At 39.8% G+C, this 18,020-nt stretch overlaps 1 protein-coding gene across 2 annotated transcripts in view; it reads right to left on the bottom strand.

Moving 5' to 3' along the window:
* The window catches only part of CACNA1S (calcium voltage-gated channel subunit alpha1 S), a 95,323-nt gene that overhangs the window by 32,460 nt on the left and 44,843 nt on the right, over positions 1-18,020 (bottom strand). For both annotated transcript variants that reach the window (XM_089514825.1, XM_089514827.1), the window contains exons 14-26: positions 16,981-17,095; positions 16,514-16,607; positions 15,329-15,398; positions 13,509-13,641; positions 11,076-11,205; positions 9,647-9,706; positions 8,585-8,691; positions 7,648-7,735; positions 7,336-7,443; positions 5,687-5,739; positions 3,729-3,875; positions 2,100-2,301; positions 1,149-1,307 (exon numbers count right to left, since the gene is read on the bottom strand). In XM_089514825.1, the coding sequence (XP_089370951.1) occupies positions 1,149-1,307; positions 2,100-2,301; positions 3,729-3,875; positions 5,687-5,739; positions 7,336-7,443; positions 7,648-7,735; positions 8,585-8,691; positions 9,647-9,706; positions 11,076-11,205; positions 13,509-13,641; positions 15,329-15,398; positions 16,514-16,607; positions 16,981-17,095 (1,466 nt within the window). The remainder of the gene's footprint in view (positions 1-1,148; positions 1,308-2,099; positions 2,302-3,728; positions 3,876-5,686; positions 5,740-7,335; positions 7,444-7,647; positions 7,736-8,584; positions 8,692-9,646; positions 9,707-11,075; positions 11,206-13,508; positions 13,642-15,328; positions 15,399-16,513; positions 16,608-16,980; positions 17,096-18,020) is intronic.

Below are 18,020 nucleotides of genomic sequence, written 5' to 3'. Positions count from 1 at the left end.
ATAGGTGTAATTCGGTCAAACCTAGATTTTCCGGTGACCAGTCTGGCTGCCATGTTTTGTATCAGTTGAAGCTTCCGGACATGGCACAAGGGTTGCTCCATGTAGAGCGCATTACGGAAATCAAGACAAGAGGTTACCAGGGCATGTACAACCGTTTCTAGGTCCCGCTGCTCCAGGTAGGGGCGCAACTGGCGTATCAGCCAAAGCTGATAACAGGCACTCCTGGCTGCCGCATCAATCTGAGAGGACAGATGAAGCGATGAATCCAGGAGCACCCCTAAGCTGCAGATGCAGTCCTTCAGGGGAAGTGTGACCCCATCTAGGACTGGCGAACCTATCTCCACACCCGGGTTGGGGTTACCTATCACGAGTACCTCTGTTTTGTTTGGATTCAGCTTAAGTCTATTTTCCCTCATCCAGTCCATTACCGACCTCAGGCAGTCATTCAGAGGAGAGATGCCCTCCTTGGTCACTGAAACAGTCCGAGACATAGAGAAATAGATTTGGGTTTCATCAGCGTACTGATAACACCCCGCCCCATGTCTCCGGATGATCTCACCCAGCGGCTTCATGTAAATGTTGAACAGCATTGGTGACAGTATCGCGCCTTGAGGGATGCCCAAACTGAGCTCCATTTTGGCCGATCAACTGTTGCCAAGCGACACCATCTGGAACCTGCCTGAGAGATAGGACCGGAACCACTGCAAAGCAGTGCCTCCAATTCCTAGTTCCCTCAAGTGCTCCAGAAGGATACCATGGTCTATGGTATCGAAAGCCGCTGAGAGGTCCAAAAGCACCAATAGGGCCACACTTCCCCTGTCGATGCATAGACGGAGATCATCGACCAAGGCGACCAGGGCAGTCTCAACTCCGTATCCCGACCTGAAGCCAGTTTGAAATGGATCGAGATAACCGGTGTCATGCAAGACTACTTGGAGCTGGTTTGCAACCGCCCTCTCAATCACCTTACCCAGAAAAGGGAGTAGAGATACTGGTCGGTAACTGTTTTTTTTCCAGGGGATCTACCAGGGGATGGTATAGAAATGTACTTGCTATTGCTATTGCTACTGGGATCCCCAGAGCCACCAGGCAAGTTCAGTATATGAAGTTATTGCTCTCTCACAGGAAGGAATTCTACTCATCCATACCTGCATGCCCAAACAGACGGTATTCAGTGTGATCAGAAAGAACATGAGGTATTCAAAGTAAGAAGAGGTCACCAAATACCATATCTGGTACTGATAGGGGTTCTTGGGAATGTAGCATCGCAGTGGGCGTGCTTTTAATGCATACTGGACACATTGGCGCTGGAATAAGAGGAAAAGTAAGATGTGAGTGGAACTATAAAGGATAGGCAATACCATCCATGTTCAGGATACTTCGTCTATAGCAATCATCCTTAGAACTTCCATTTAATGAGATATTACTGTTCACCAGTCTCCTGGAGTTCAGCAGCAATGGTGATTTATTTTATTTTATATTTTTAAAAATCACCTGGTTTTTTAAAAAATAAGTAGACTCCTTAAATGAATTATTTTCCAAGCAACAGTCTCATGGGTTTGTTAGGAACCACTGTCTTTGCTACAGAGTTCTGTCTGTAGTAACAAGTTGCACTAGCACAGAAAGAGCTATTAGTCCTCTGGCTGTAACTAAACTATACCCAAGCTATGTATGTACTTTGACTGTGCATTTTAGCACTACCTTGATCACAATCAACCAATAAGAAAAAACAGTAGTGGTGTCATTCAGTCTTCCTATCTACACTAGCAGAAAAATTACTATATGATGTAGTGCTGCTATATTCAGATGCTGAAAATATGTCTCCCATTACCTCAAATGTCATGGAGCTTTCCAAAGCTACTGTGTATAGTTTAAAACTTCCAGAGCCAGATTTGTTACCCCTCCTAGCTGAATAGTGTAGCTCCACCACACTTAGCATTCACAAAAGAACTTGTTTTTAATCCATGCTAATCTTGGCCTAGAATCCAAAAATGATCTTTTGTACCTTTGATACAGCCCAGACCTCTCATGCTTAAAATCTCAGCTTGCAAATACCTATAAGAGGTTCCACTTACACCCATCCATCAGATGTACTATACCTGGTTCTTGTCTAGTTCACAGTCTTTGTACTCTGTTTCACCTTGCTCCTGGAAGGTTACAATAACAAAACCAACGAAGATATTCATCATGAAAAAGGCTATGAGGATGAGATAGATGATGAAGAAAATGGCAATTCCCATACGATAGTTATATATGGGACCCATGTCTTCAGTGTGGGTATCAATTGCTCTGTACAGCAGCCTAGAAAAAATAGCATAGCAGTCAATATTAATTAGCATGGCTAAAAGACATTTGAAAAAGTGGGTTGTGGAAGTATTTTGTAGTCATGGATGGATTGTCAGGTGGTCAGTGTCCATCTCTCACACAATGGACTTCCCACTCTCAAAAGCATTTTCCAAATGATTAGTTAATAACTGAATCAGTGCAGTTAACTCATTTGCTGTATGAGTTCCCGATTCATTTATTTGTTTATTTATGCTCAGAATTATACTATGGAACTGTTTTGGTTTTTTTTTTTTCTGTTGTCAAATGACAATATTTTGGTGCCAGACGAAAAGATATTTAGCTCAACAACTTTGTCTTGACATAAAGTGTTATGCTTATACACATTTATGCAAACTTTGTGTACCATGATTAGAGATGAACCCAAAAGCTGCCCTGTCAATGCCATTTCACTTGTACAGCATAGCTAATGTAATGTATAGGGATGAAATTTGCTAATTTTGTTCTCAAAGCAAGCAATGAGTAATTTTAGTAATTTTCTTCAGGACTTAGTCTGTGCAAAATATGCATGTGAGAGAGAGTTGCACAGAAAGCAGCAAATGCAAAAAATATTATCTGCACAGAAAATACTGTTTCCTGCACAGATAATAATGTAGCTGGGGACCTATTCTGGACAATTTTCACACATGGTTTCTTGCATAGGAAATAATATCTTCCGCATAGAAAATGTTTCCTGGGCAAAAACATGTATGGATTTTGTGCAGAATAAGTCCCCAGTAGTGAAGATTCTTGATAATTCAATCCTTGTCAGGGTTTCCCAACATTCAAGAAACATATTTTCTTGCCATTTTTAAAAAAATAATTTTAATATTAATAAATAAATAATAAAACTTTAATTTATATCCCACTTTTTGTTACCACAATCAAAGCGGCATACAACCTTTAAAAAATACAAACTTTACAATTACCCCCCCCCCCCTTAAAAAAGGATTAAACGTTCTATCCATTAAAATTACATGTGATAAAATCTAAAGACAATAATACAATAATAAAATAACAGTGGGCACAATCTTCACTTATATATGTGTATGGGGGGGAGCATTACATGGCCGGGTTCTATTTCAGGAAGGCCTGCTGGAAGAGATCCGTCTTGACAGCTTTCTTGAAGCTCTCTAGGTTGGCAATTTGACGGATCTCCTCCGTCAGGCCATTCCATAAAGTGGGAGTGATCGCGGAAAAAGTCCTCTGGGAGGTCGGCGTCAATCTTTGTGGACTGCAACAAACTCCTCCCAGAGGATCTGAGGGTACGGGGCGGATTATACGGAAGGAGGCGATCCCTTAAGTAGGTTGGCCTATTCTTTCCATCCCTACTAATACACAACAGCTAATTCCTCTGAAAACTCATAACAGTTTTCACCCTTTCCTCTATTGGATTATGTACTCACTTAGGCCATCCTTCAAAGGTGGATACAGTGAACAGAGACATCATAGCTGAAAAAACATTGTCGAAGTGAAATTCATTGTGGAACCACATCCGCTCCTCTACCACAACCTGTGTTGGATCAGCATCAATGTACATGGTGAAGTATCCTCTGGAATGAGAAAACTCATGTAAGTAAAAGACAAGTAGCCTGCTCTGACTTACTTCATTAGAAAGCAATCCTATGGGAAGTAAGCATGTAAAGAGATCTTGTAGCACCTTTGAGACTGAAAGAACAGAAGTTGGCAGTATGTGCTTGTGAAGACTTGAGTCTACAAAAGCTCATGTTGCCAACTTTTTTCTTTCAGTTAGTCTCAAAGGTGCTACAAGACCTCTCTACATACTGATTCTACAGACTAACACAGCTATATCTTTGAATTCTACTAGAGGGAAGTAAGTTTCATTGAGTTCAATGGACACTTATTCCAGTATGGAGTTCAGTATAAGACTGCAGCCTTAATTTCACTTGCAGTTCACTAAAATAAAAAGGGACTTGCTCTTATTGAGTTACTTAAGCCAGACCAATATATAAACTAGTGTTTTGTTACTGGAGAATAGAAGCAGCAGCATAAATATAGATATTGTTAGGGGAAAATTTAGGAAACATTTCAAAAATATCCCACTGGGTTATGGGAAACATTGCTGGATAATACTAAACACCCCCTACAGGCCTCTAGTGACAGGCAATTTAGAATCAAGGAACAACTCCAAACTATGCAATATATCCATCAGGAAAAATGCCACACCAACTTGAGCAGGGCACCTCCCTTACTCCTGAAAAGTATGCTCACATTTTGTGAACCACAGATTCACAGTTCTTCATCAGATTCAGATTATTGGCCCTGATTCAGCCCATCACTTCCTCCATTCAGTAATCTAGCACTTCTTCTGATTCAGGTAGAATGAATATTGTATCCATGTTACTTGTATGCATGATACCACACCAGAAAATATTATATGACACACACCAAACAGTTTCATATACTATGTATACTTGACTAAGTCAACCTTATGCATAAAGCGAGGGCAGGTTTTAGGGCCAAAATTATGGATTTTGATATGACCCGTTGGTAAGTCGAGGGTAAAACTTAGGGACATGTAACGAAGCGTCTAAATCAAAGGAAAACAATGTCAAAGAACATACAAAATTCCAGCAGGCATAACTGTATGTGCTCACACTAAAGACTGAATGGATGAGAGAGCAGAGGGAGGTCAGAGCTTCCAGGACAGATTACACTCTTGCCTTTCACTAGAGGATGGTTCCTTTTTCATAAGAGTTAAAATACAGTATTTACATTGACCTGTGGATACGTTGACTCAGGTTTTTTGGGTCAATTTTTTGACTAAAATTTCTAGACATACATGAGTATATACAGTAGGTATTAAACAGCATGGCAGAGAGAATGGAACCCTACAGGAATTGCTGTTCTTTTTCTTTTCCTTTTTTTAAAGGAATCATTCTCTACATCTGACAGAACATACTCTGAGAATGAGGGGCACCATAACACAGTCCCTCCTCTCACTTTCAGAGTTATGTTCTATTAGACATTTTAGATGGGATGGGGGAACTAAATGTGTGACCACCATTTTCAGTAGCGACCACACATTCAGGCTTAATCTGCGCTGCAGAAATAATCCAGATTGACACCACTTTAATTGCCGTGGCTCTGTACTATGGAATCCTGGGAATCCTATGGAATCCTGTAGTTTGTTATGGCACCAGAGCTCTCTGACAGAAAAGGCTGAATGTCTCACAAAACATTCCCAGAATTCCATCACACTGAGCCATAGCAGCTAAAGAGGTGTCAAACTGGATTATAATTGCAGTGCAGATGCAGCTTTAGTTTTGTTTTACACTTTGTTGTGATATACTGTTCTGAGTAGTAGAAGAGAACTATGATCAGTAACCAGGGAGTGGCCTACCTGCATTCAGATTCAGTCATTTTGGTTGGATCTGTACAGCTGAAAAACTTCCCCTACAATTAAACAAAGTTCAAAAGAATTATTGATTTTACTGTTTAGGTGTGATATGGGAGGGGTTGGTCATTTTTGTACTTAATTACAGTTTCAACTGTCTGACAAATCAGTGAAGATGGAGAAGCGAGTGTCTTTTTAGCGATATAAATGCCAAGTACAAGTCCTTGCTATTGAAGAGAAAGAGACAGCATCTTTGCTCAATCAGACTGGAGCATCTTTGTCCTTGTGGCTAAAGTGATCAAGCATTATAGGAGCAGCAGGAGGAGCTAAGATCTTGCCAGTTTGATTCATACATTGACTGAGGGAAAATACCCACTGCAATGACACTATTGTGTCACCTCCCTGGAAGTATACATTTCACTGGCTGTCATCAACTGTCCTTTTTTGTATTTATTACAAATACATATTTTTGTTTGTATTTGTTAAATGGCCAACACATCTACCCCTGCATGTCCTTGATTGTGTTCAAATTAATCCTTCCTATATATACAGTGCACATGATTCTTTGTATAGACCAGAGAATAAATTGCCTGGGGATGCTGTCTCACCCTACCTCATGTTAAGGGTAGGGTTTGTGCCTGGGATTATTTTTATTCATTGAACAGAAAGCGTTGTATAAATTGGAAAGCACTGCTTTAGACCATCATCTGCTAAACATTTTATGATTCTCTTAACTCTTCAACTAGCAGATCTAGTATCTGGGAAGGATTCTGACTGTAGCCTTCTCCTTGACTGCTACAGAACTGTCTCTTGAAAAATGCTGATGCTTTGTTTTGTCCTCCTTAACCAGTTTCATCATTAAGAGTTGTTTACATTATGAAAGCACCAATCCAGATAGTTGATGTTATTTGAAGGTGAGAAGATAATTAAGGATGAATTATTTGTGTTTCACATAGTATATGTAATGTGGCATATTGTTATTTTCAGGCCAAAAGTGTGGTCACAAGGCAAGCCAGATGTTATTACACCTGAGAGCGCCAACTCAGCACCTTGTTCTGGCAAGAACTTTCACTGAGACCTTTTATTCCTTTCAGGTAGACTACCCTTTCCAGGCTCCACTTTTTCTCATAAAGGTGTAAATTTAAAAGGATGCAGGCAATTGGCTTGAAGCCTGATGCTCCTGCATTTATCCAAGAGCACATGGCATGCAGACTTCTGGTCTTGGCACATTGGATGTAAGTGCTCCTTGCTAAGCCTAGAGGTCACCAATGCTTATTTTCATTCACTGGTCTTGGGAGCTCTGACTCAGGAGTCTCTTGTATCTTGGACTTGGGTGGCATGCTCCTTGTTCTTTGAGATTCATTTTTGGTACCAATGGTTCATCAGCCTCTAGGCCCATGTCCATACTAATGCATGATTAGGGTCATATTAATTTAGTCACTACTTTGCACATGCAGAATTCTGTGAAGGCCACACTTGATTATGCAATGACCTGAGACTAACCAAAGATATTTGGCTAATCCAGTTTTGGATTCCAAACTCTGGTAAAAAGAATAAATATTTAGAATAACAACCCTTAATCAGTGATCTCTGAAAACAATAATAACTATTCTGATTCATGCAGAAAATATAACGTTGCAAGGAAAGATTTTCACCTTGAAGAGCTGCACTCCAATGCAAGCAAATATGAACTGGAGCAAGAACATGACAAGCACAATGTTGCCGATGGTCTTGATAGCTACAAAAACACACTGGACTACATGCTAGAGAGAGAGAGAGAGAGAGAGAGAGAGAGAAATTTGTAAACAATCTCAGTTACAAGCAAAATATAAGATTACAAAATATAACATTGCATAATTTGTTGAAGTCTGCTCCTAGCTGAGAGATAGGAAGACATCACACCTCCCTTGCCATTCCTTATTCCCATGTTGTTCAGTAAATGAAATCATTTCCATGACTATACTTACCTTCAGACCCTTTGCTCTGTTAATGGCTCTAAGTGGTCGTAGAACTCTGAGCACCCTTAGGATTTTCACCACTGAGATGGCACTAGACCTGTTACAGGAAAATGGGGAGACACCTTAGCATGACCTTAAACTTTTGTGCTTATGATATACAGTTTAAATCCTGCCCATAAAGGCATTATGTGGCTTTATAATATAGTCTATATATGATATGGTCTTTGGATTATTTCTAGAGATGGAACAGGTCACATCATAGTTGGGAATGTAGGTCAGAGGATTCTGCAGTGCTGCCTAACTACCAGGGCACCTTGAAATAACTGTTCAAAAGACTGCCATCTTTTTTTCTGCCCTGACACTTTCAGTCTAAAATGAATCAGTTTCTAATCCTCAAATTCAAAAAGGAACTTTAATTTCAGAGCACATAATTTTTATCAAATGCATGTAGTAATATGGGAATCAGAACCTGTACAGCCCAAAGGTCACAGTCTGTGCACACTCTGTGCTATCAGCCTAAACACTAGCTGTATATATTATCTATAGCTGCTTCATATTTCTTCAGAAACAAAGATATCCTTTATATATTTCAAAGTATGCCTATTGCCTTACTCTAAAGCAGTGATTCCCAAATCTTTGTCCTTTAGGTGTTTTGGATTTCAAGTCCCAGAAACCCCAGCCAATTTGGCCAACTGTCAGGAATTTTGGGAGCTGAAGTCCAAAACAATTGGAGAACCAAAGTTTAGGAACCACTGCTCAAAAGAAGGCAAATACATTCACCATCCTATCCTACTCCACAGATCCTCAGCTGCTGCCGAACAGACACAGTTAATGATTGGTGCCATCCTGTTCTTGAGAGAAATGGCACTATTGCAGATTGACTCATACTGAGCAAGGAATAAACAAATGACCCATTGGAATTCCTATCCCTCTGTTGCATACTTACTCAATGCCCATGGAGATGAGGGAAACAGCAACCACAAGCAAGTCCAGGATGTTGAAATAGTTGCGGCAGAAAGAACCTTTGTGAAGGAAAGCACCGTAAGTAGTCATCTGTTGTGAAAAAGAAGCCTTGGTTAGTTTGTGGTAGATCCATTTTGTGAGACTCCTAGAAGCTGGGGAATGTGCCATAACTACAATTAACAAACCTTAATTCGGGGTCTATTGGCTCTCTATACCGGTGACAACTATTCAGACTACCAATTCATCATCACAAACAAAAAGGGCACTTTGAGCACAATGCCCATCCGACCTTCCAAAACAGCTCCCTTCCTCTGTAGTGAGGTTGTCTATATAATGCCCTTTAATTAATTCCTAAAATTTCTTTCTTGTTCTGTATCTCTGTGCTATGTGTTTTTCTGCCTTTAATTCATGAATTGGTAATGTGTCATCTGTGTCCTAATCCATGAGTATTTCTCATTCCCAGTTACATATGTGATTTTTAAAATATATACCTGAAAAATAAATGAAGTGAAGTGTCTTTTAAAAACATACTTACTTAAATTATGGGCAAATAAAAGGGCATCTTACAACTTAAAAAAACATGTTAAGAATTCAATGACAAGTTATTATTACAATACTAGAGGTTATCATGGACTTCCATGATGCTGATTATGTGTGAGTGTTAATACATTCTTCTAACTTTGCTAACTTTGTGGGGAAAAACCTTCCCAGAAGGGTCCAATAAAGTTGGAACTTCTGGGTCAGTGATTTAACACCACACTTCATCAGTCAAAGGTTGCCTGAAGAAAGTGGGTTTTTTTAAAAAAAAAAAAAAGCTCTAGGACAGCATCACACACTGTGGTTGTTGTTCAGTAGGAACAAGTCACATTTGTCCCTATTTTCATTTTTACATGCTGTGAAGGTTCAGCTCTGGAGGCTCATGAGATATGGGCAATTAGGGTGCTCAATCCCTGAACCCAGTCCTTGAAAATGTTTTATAAATGAGCATTATCCAATGCTTTGAAGAGGCAATCTGTGAGAATATATGCAGTTTTATGTAACTCACCTTTAGAACAATTTCCACTGTGAACACAGAAGTGAAGCCAATGTCAAAATATCCTAGAATCTGGAAACACCCCACCAAAGAAATAAATTGTTATTTTTTGACAGTAAAATTCAGTTGCAAGTACTCCCGAGCACTCATATAAAACTGAAGAAAGGAATGTGTGCATTGTTTATACAATAGGCTCGTGGTATCTGCTTGGGGTTTGGTTCCAGGGCCCCTATGGATGATCAAGTCCCATTATATACAATGCAGTAGTAAAATGATGGCCCCTTATATAAAATAGCAAAATCAAGATTTGCTTTTTGAATTTTTAAAAAAATATATTTTCAAGCCATGGACAGTTGAATCCATGGGCGCAGAATCTGTGGCTAGAAAGCCAACTGTGTATGTATGTATGTATGTATGTACACACACCTCTTCAAAACTATTTTTGGGTTCCACAATGAGAAATATCTGAAAGCTATAAACCGAAATTCCTTGCTATTCATACACATTGCAGTGTCTTTACAAACCCCAATGAAATTGCCATAATTACTAAAGTTATTTTAAAAATGTATTAAATTACTAATTACTAAAAAAGCTAAAGATTACAATTGGTTTTGGTAATCATTAGAACATTAAGAAACCAATGGTTGTATTGCACAAGAATGATCAAACTATGTTCGTAAATAAAAAAAAGTCTACCCATGATTTTCATTTCTAATCACATTGAAATATATACATTTAATATTACACACATTTCTGCCAGGAATTTCACTGCTGTGGGTATCTTCCCTGGAAGAAGCAGAAAATCAAGCACTACTTTGGCTGGGCTTTTTACTGGTGGCACTGATCTTGCTTGGTTGGTCTTCCACAAGAAGCCTGCCAGACAACCCCTTTGTTGAGCGTTAGGCCTGCTCTTTAAATCTTTTCATTACTGAAGTATTTAAAATCATATTTTATTCATGCTGGTGAATATATTTAAGTTTTTATCATTTTGGTAGTTATCTCTTGCTTTTTAAATTACTGTTGCTTATTGGTTGTAGTATTGTACACTACTGTATCTTTTTAGGTAGCAAGATATTTAATACCTAAATTAAATCTGGGGGAAAAAACAACCTATGCTGATTGCTATTTATCAAACGAATGGGAGACATGTATAACTTTTAAATGAACACACTGGAAACTGTCTATTTATATTTGAATCTAGCATACATTTATATTTGAATCAGGCTATATTTGACTCTGGTGTACAGTTTAAGAAGTTGCCCTAGCACTATGGAGTAAAATATGGTTCAGATCTGCAGAACACTTATTTCCTTCTATTGTCCTTGGTCATTACTTTTGGGCTGTTCTTTCACCTCATATTAAGTCGCTTTTACCAAGACATGGGTGGCTATAATGTGGGTCATTTTGGTATTACTCCACACAACCACTGCTTTCTAGTCACCTTATTCCTGAAGGACTCTGCCCGTATGGGATCCTCAGCTGCCAGTGAGATACTACTAAGCAGGATGAAAAGGAGGATGAAATTGGTGAACCAAGTGGCATTTACAATTCGATGGCACAGTACACGGATCCTGAAAAGAAGAGTGACAAAGAGAAGCAAATTCATACTTGAGCCAGGGTGCTTATGCTATTTATTTATTACAATTATACTTACTCTTTCTCTAAGGAGCATGGAGTGGTGGACACAGAGTTATCAGCTAGTCCCCATTTCATACACTGGCTGGGCTCAAGCCAGAGAAAATCACAACAGATGCCATTCTGGTCTCTAGGTTTATCCAGACTTAGGAAATAAAGCAGTGCTATGGAAATTAAACTGTTTAACCCTCATAAACAGTAGTAGTAAGTTTATGATTGTTGGCATTACAGTTTCCATACTTCTCAAACACACACTTTTGCCACTTTGAGAAATGGTCTATTAAATTTGTGGTTAAATAGGATATTGTGGATCAGGGCCAGATCAGGCTCACCGCACACCAAATCAGATTTGGGGTAATAAAGTGAGACAAAGCCATTGGTACAAATGGGATTTACTGGTGTTAAATGGAGGCAGCAGGTGTTTCACAGTGGATGAAAGAGTTTAGCTGATAGCGCCCAAGGATTTCCTCATGCAGATGCTGGATCCCTAAGCAATGTATCCCAAGATATTACTCCAGGGGCAACAGAGATTTCCTATGTTGTGTCATATTTCCTCCCTGAAGCCAGGACAGAGAGGGGTCATAAAGAGAAACCCTTACATAATTAAGCTTTGAATGAAGAAAATCTATTCTCCCTTCCACCCCAGCAGAAGAGTGGAAAACAGACATCTTCAAAGAGCTAAAGTAAAAATATCCCTATGCAGTTTTCCCAGTGAGGCTGAATATTCTCACAAAAGCCAAATGCTTACTTATGAGTTGCAATGTCCACCAGGATAAACATGAGGCCTAACTTGAACAAGTGCATAATAATCCTTGCCATGGGTAGATCCTGTACCTGATCAAGACTTCTGCGACACTTAGCAATGAATGGAAAGGGTGTTCTTTTTTTTGCTAAGTATGGCAGAAGTCCTGATCAGGTATCGGATGACTCTGATCTGGGCATGGAATTGTGTGATAACATCTGTTTATACATGGTCTCAGCCTGTGCCCAGATCAGGAGAAAACATCCATTGTGATAATCTCTTTAAACTGGTGACATGAGGGCTATTAGGTAAGGATTCATTTACTATGTCACCATCTAGATTTGATTGATGAGAAGGACTGCAAATGAATTATCTGTAGAAGCAAGGTCATCTCTTTATACCAATAGGTCAGAGCTGGTCACATAGTAATACATGATCCCTGAAACAAACAAATCTATCAGTTTCCGGGCACAGTACAAGGTGTTGGTTATCACCTTTAAAGCCCTACATGGCTTGGGCCCAACCTATCTCAGGGATCGCCTGCTTGCATATAATCCGCTCTGTACACTCAGGTCCTCTGGGAGGAATTTATTACAGCCCTTAAAGACCAGGTTGATGGCAGCCTCTCAGAGGACATTCTCTGCAGCCCCTCCCAATTTATGGAATGGCCTGCCGGACGAGATCTGTCAAATTACCAATCTAGAGAGCTTTAAAAAGGCCATTAAGACGGATCTCTTCCGGCAAGCCTTCCCGGAATAAACTGCTCGGCCACAAATAAGACTTCCCATCCAGTGAACTCTGCCCGTGATGATTTTTATTTAGCTTAGTCGGTTTTAATATGTAGTTTTTAATCTTACATTGTTTAATCTTGTTTTAAGGGGGGGCATTATGTATATATGGATGTATTTTAACCTGTTGTACGCCACTTTGATTGCCTGGCAAAAAGCGGGATAGAAATAAAAAAATTATTTATTATAATTTTATTATCTATCTGACGTTACTAAGGTATCATATTCTTCTATAAAGTCAGGAAAGTGTCCCATCAAGACAGAGATGAGAATGAAATCCAACTCTCTATCAATTCTCACACTGAGTTGATTATCTAGGGCTGATGCAGTACAACAATATCTGAAGGTCCATAGGTATCTCACCCCTGCTTTAAGAACTCCAAACAGGTCAGCACTGGTACAGTTCTTTCCATCAGTGTAACAATGTGATGAGCGAATATAGGAATTGCTCTCTGTTGGCACTTCAGCCACTATGTTTGCCACAGCTCTAATTTGATAACCATTCAGAGGTTTGAAGTCCAAGAGTTGATATGGAGCATCTCAGTGGACTTCATCTCTGAGGTTAAGCAGCCTTGGTCAGATAGAAATGTGTATCAGTTGGCAAACAGGGAATCATTTGGTTCTGTGGGCTTATACTCACTTCAAAAGGTATTTCTGTCATATGTCTGGATGTGAGGGGGAGGGGAGGAGGGGGAAATGCAGTGCCTACTTGTTGGTCGGGCTGAAGATGAAGAATGCACTAGCTTCAGGCATGGGCACAGCTTTTTCCTTCAACTGCAACTCTGCAAGCGGCCGTGGTCTAGGACTTAGTGGAATTTCAGGCTCATCTTCTTCATCATCACCTGCAGGGAGCACAGTCAGTCACTGCAAAACTTCATGCCTGAGTTTTTCAAACTGAATGCCAGTTCACACTTGCTGCAGAAACTTTGTGAAGAAAGCCTTAAACTTTATTGGTAGGCCAGTGCTGCTGTGTTCAGTATGCCAACAACCATTTGTATTCTTAAGTTAGTCTTAGCATGGCTCATGAACACTTACAGGTTGCAATGCTAACTTGTATGCCCAAGTATTGATACAAACTCCTCCTTTTCCAGTATTATTTGTTTCAAACTTTCCCCTTTGTGTATCTTGCAGAAGTACAAACATTCCCTGAGACCTCAGCCAGCCCTCTTGAGACTTGGGCTGCTGCCACGCTGCAGAATTAATGCAGTTTGACATCGCTTCGATTATCATGGCTCCATTCTAGGGAATCCTGGGATTTATAGTTTGCTGTGGCTTCAAGATTCTCTGACCGAGAAGACTAAATATCTCCTAAAACTATAAATCCCAGAATTAAGGATTAGCATTGATCCATGACACTTAAAACAGTGTCAAACTGCATTAATTCTGCAGTGTGGCAGCAGCCTTGGTAATTCTAGCTATTCTCTCAATGCTTCCATTGTTTCTAAAACAAAAGCAAATACCAGAGACTTTAAAAACTTAGAACAAACTAAATTTTCAATAGATGCAACTATTCCTAATATGTAGAGGAGCACATTGAGCCCACCTCCCATACAGGTGTTAAAGGCAAGGACCTGCTTGCAAAAAAAAAAGAAAGAAAGAAAAGGAAAAAAAAAGAAAAAGGAAAAAAAGAAAAGAAAAGAAAAGAAAAGAAAAGAAAGAAAGAAAAAGGATGCTTCTTATCCAAATTCAGACACTCAAAATCTGGGGCCTGGATAGACAAATGTGTTAGCCTGGAATTCTACCAAATACAATTTATTAAATCTTAGATTCTTTCCAAGATGAATATGAAGACATTGTAAATACTAGTAAACTCTTATAACATTGCTGCAATCAAATTCTCACACACACTGCTTAATCGAAGTTTTACATGCATCCACGTGGGTAAGAAGAATAGCTCCTAATAGCAGTATACACATCTATTTCTTCATTCTTTAGCAAAAGGCAGTAAAGTCCAATAGTTTTGCTCCCTACCTAAGTCACAGTCTCTTTTTCTCTTCTCTGTGCACTCTCGTCTGCTCTAAAGAAACCATTGATTGCCATTACTGATCCATACACAGGGACAGATATTCGCGTTCTGAGCCTTCACACCATTTAGGTTAAATGAATCCCAGAAGAAAGGGTTTACAGTTTTTAGCAGTTTGATGCCATAAAGCACTGGCCAAGCTAGCAAGGTATGCTGTGAGTTGCCACTGCATACACCTGGAGGGCACCAGGCAATGCTTGGAAAAGATACTTTCATGGAGTTTTGGCTGAATTATTCTGTTAAGTTGTGGGCCAAAAAATTAAAGTAGAAGTAGACCATCTGTATTTTCTACATAGTCACTGTTGTTGTTGTTGTTGTTGTTGTTGTTGTTGTTGTGGTGTCTGGGACAATGACATCAGTTGAACATACAGAGATATTCACCTGGTCAGAAAATAACCCACAGAATTATGATGACTGACAAAGTGCAAGTCACTTTGGCCCAGATCTCTCTCCCTTTAATTTTTTGATAGGAACGGAAGAGACAAGCTGAGCTGAAACATCCTTACCTGGGAAGTCAGCAGAGGGATACGGGTCCTTGATCTCATTGACATTTGATTCAAACTCATCCACTTTCAACTGAACAAAAGAAGGAAAAAATAACATAAAAGAAAGCTTACTGTTATGGCTTGGCTCTCACACGCTTGTATTACTGCTGAATTATGCTCTGAAACAAGGAATAAAAGGGAATGGGCAAGGAACTGAAAATTTAAAAACATGTGATAAAAGTGGCACACAGGGCCATTTTTGGTAGAGAAAGCCCTTATATGTACATGCATGGAACAACATTTACTTTGTAACATACAACCACTGTTTATGTCTGTATTCTGCTGTATACACATCTCCAAGGAAGCCATGGCCAGATTTGAAACAATGACATATATTTCTATGTATGCGCCTGTAAAATAGGAATGCATCTCCTCTGTGTGTCAGTAGGTTTCAATCTGCTTTGGGAGGGCTAAACATGAATAGCAGTATACAAATACTGAAAGAAATACAAAATTAAATATACAGGAAAACCTTCAGAGGAGAAATTGTACACTGTGTGAAGTGGTTTTCAAATGGCTCTAAAACATGTTGTTTCCCCCCATGTTTTTAGGTGTCAACAAAAATGGGATTTTGAGGGGCCTGCAGAGCTTTCAGGTGTTTCATGGCTAGTGTTCCTGTTCAAGTACAAGTTGTTCCTAAGCATCAGTCCACAGGAGTCAGAACTCAACTCCCTGGTTTATCTGTGAGCTAAGAACAGGGAGCATGGACACAGGTGGTATAAAAGCCAATAGGAATGTAACCAAGCAAGTGTTTTTCCTGGGGTTCAAAATACAAAAGTAGAGCGAGAGGACAGGAAAGGGTGGGATCTGGCCTGCTTGATAATCTCAAGCAAAAGTAAACTGCTGCAGCCTTTCCTAGCTTATGTACATTTCCTCATCATTAACTTTTGCCATCTTGGCCACACTCAGATGTTGCTTGGCCACATACATCCCAGTTTTCATTTGTGAAATGCTGGCAGGTATGGCACTGTATGCAGTCTAAGGGCCACACTTTGCCCACACTTGTTTTCAAATGTTTGTTTTTACTGTAGCAATTGTACTGAAAACCATATTGTGAAGGGCTTTGCCTTGAAAAGCTGGGTATAAACGACCTACACAAATGCAATAAATAAAGTATGACATTGGCAACTGTCACTCTTGGCTGACCTTGGCTGTGGTGGGCATGCCTTCTCCCCTGGCTTTCAGCTCAAGCTTCTTGGCCAACAATGTTTTTTCCTCATCAGATTTCTCAGGATAACCTCTACAATGAAAGAGAAGGAGAAAGTGAAGAGTACAATGTTGAGAAGCAGGGAGGGCATCTTACAGTTAAGCTAGTCATCTTGTTTCCATGTTCCACAGGGGAGCAGAGCCCTGAGGGAATTAGTTTTGTTGAGTCTTTTCACACTACAGAACTATATCACTATGATTCCGCTTTGACTGTCATGGCTGCACCATGTGGAATCCTGGGGCTAGTAGTCTGGTGAGGAACTAGAGGTCTCTGACAGAGAATTCTAAATGCCTTTCCTGCAGGTCCCAAGATCCCATAGGAGGGAACAATGGCAGTTAAAGTAGAATCATAGTACTGGGATTTTATAGTGTGAAAGAGCCCATACACTACAAAAGACAGAACAGACCTGGCCATTTTCTTTCTCTTTCTCTCCTCAGCTTTGTCTTTCTGAGCAGAAGTCAATGTTTCAGCCTCAGCAAGATTGTCAACAGCGATAGCCAGGAAGACATTGAGCAAGATATCTGTAGAGTGAGGAGGAGAGCTAAGGAATTTTATATCACAAGTTTAGTAAACACAGAACTGGTGAATCAAGAGTTTTGGCTCTCCACTTTGATGGCTCCATCCTATTTATGAGGTAAATCCTAAAACCGCAGACCATTCAGTTTGTCAGATGAGAATAAAATCAGAGGTGGGGAAAGCAGAGAGAACAACAGTAACCTGGGAAAAACTGAGCAGAAATGTGAAATTTTATGTGCAGATATTAAAGACAGCCCTGGTCCTCACAAAAACACACACATTTTGACAGATGTGTGTTGACTGAGCTGCTGGCACCTAAACATGTGAGACTACAGAGTGGGAGAAAGCACTAGATGCTCATCTGATGCTAAAAGATGGCATGCAGAATGAATAGGAATTCTGTTCAACAACTGAGAGCAAGCTAACTGTATCATTTATAAATGCAACACCATAGAGGCAGAAAGGCCTATAAGATCAGAAACAGCCCAGCTGCATAACCAGCACAGGACGTTTCAGCCTAGTGACAGCCATTACATACCCTTTAGAACCATTAGAGCCAAATGCTTTTAATTTTCTGCCATGACAACACTATCTTGGCACAACAGAGCAGATCTGATGATGCAGTGAGATAAACAAATCCAGCCTTTTTTTTTTTTAAGGAACAAAGCCACTGTCTATACAATCCTGTTTTATTACTTATTTCATTTTGCTTGGCTCTGAATGAAACCAAAGACAATAATTCAAATCTCAGTAACTTTGTGAGTGTATGTATCTGAACATGAGTTTGTGTGTATTAATACACATTGGTGAGGGGAGAAAAAGAAATATTCAGCAGTCAGAATGAAGCCCCAGATTGGGCCAATAACACTGATACTGACAAAACGTAATCATGTAATGGAGATATTCCTTCCCCTATCTTGTCTAAATGTC

This window comes from Sceloporus occidentalis, unplaced genomic scaffold, assembly GCF_023333645.1.
Source record: "Sceloporus occidentalis isolate IW3139 unplaced genomic scaffold, rSceOcc1.0.p SCAF_3, whole genome shotgun sequence".
NCBI classification, from domain to species: domain Eukaryota; kingdom Metazoa; phylum Chordata; class Lepidosauria; order Squamata; family Phrynosomatidae; genus Sceloporus; species Sceloporus occidentalis.
Note: the sequence above shows the minus strand (reverse complement) of the source record. Positions and strands in the feature narration are given on the sequence as shown.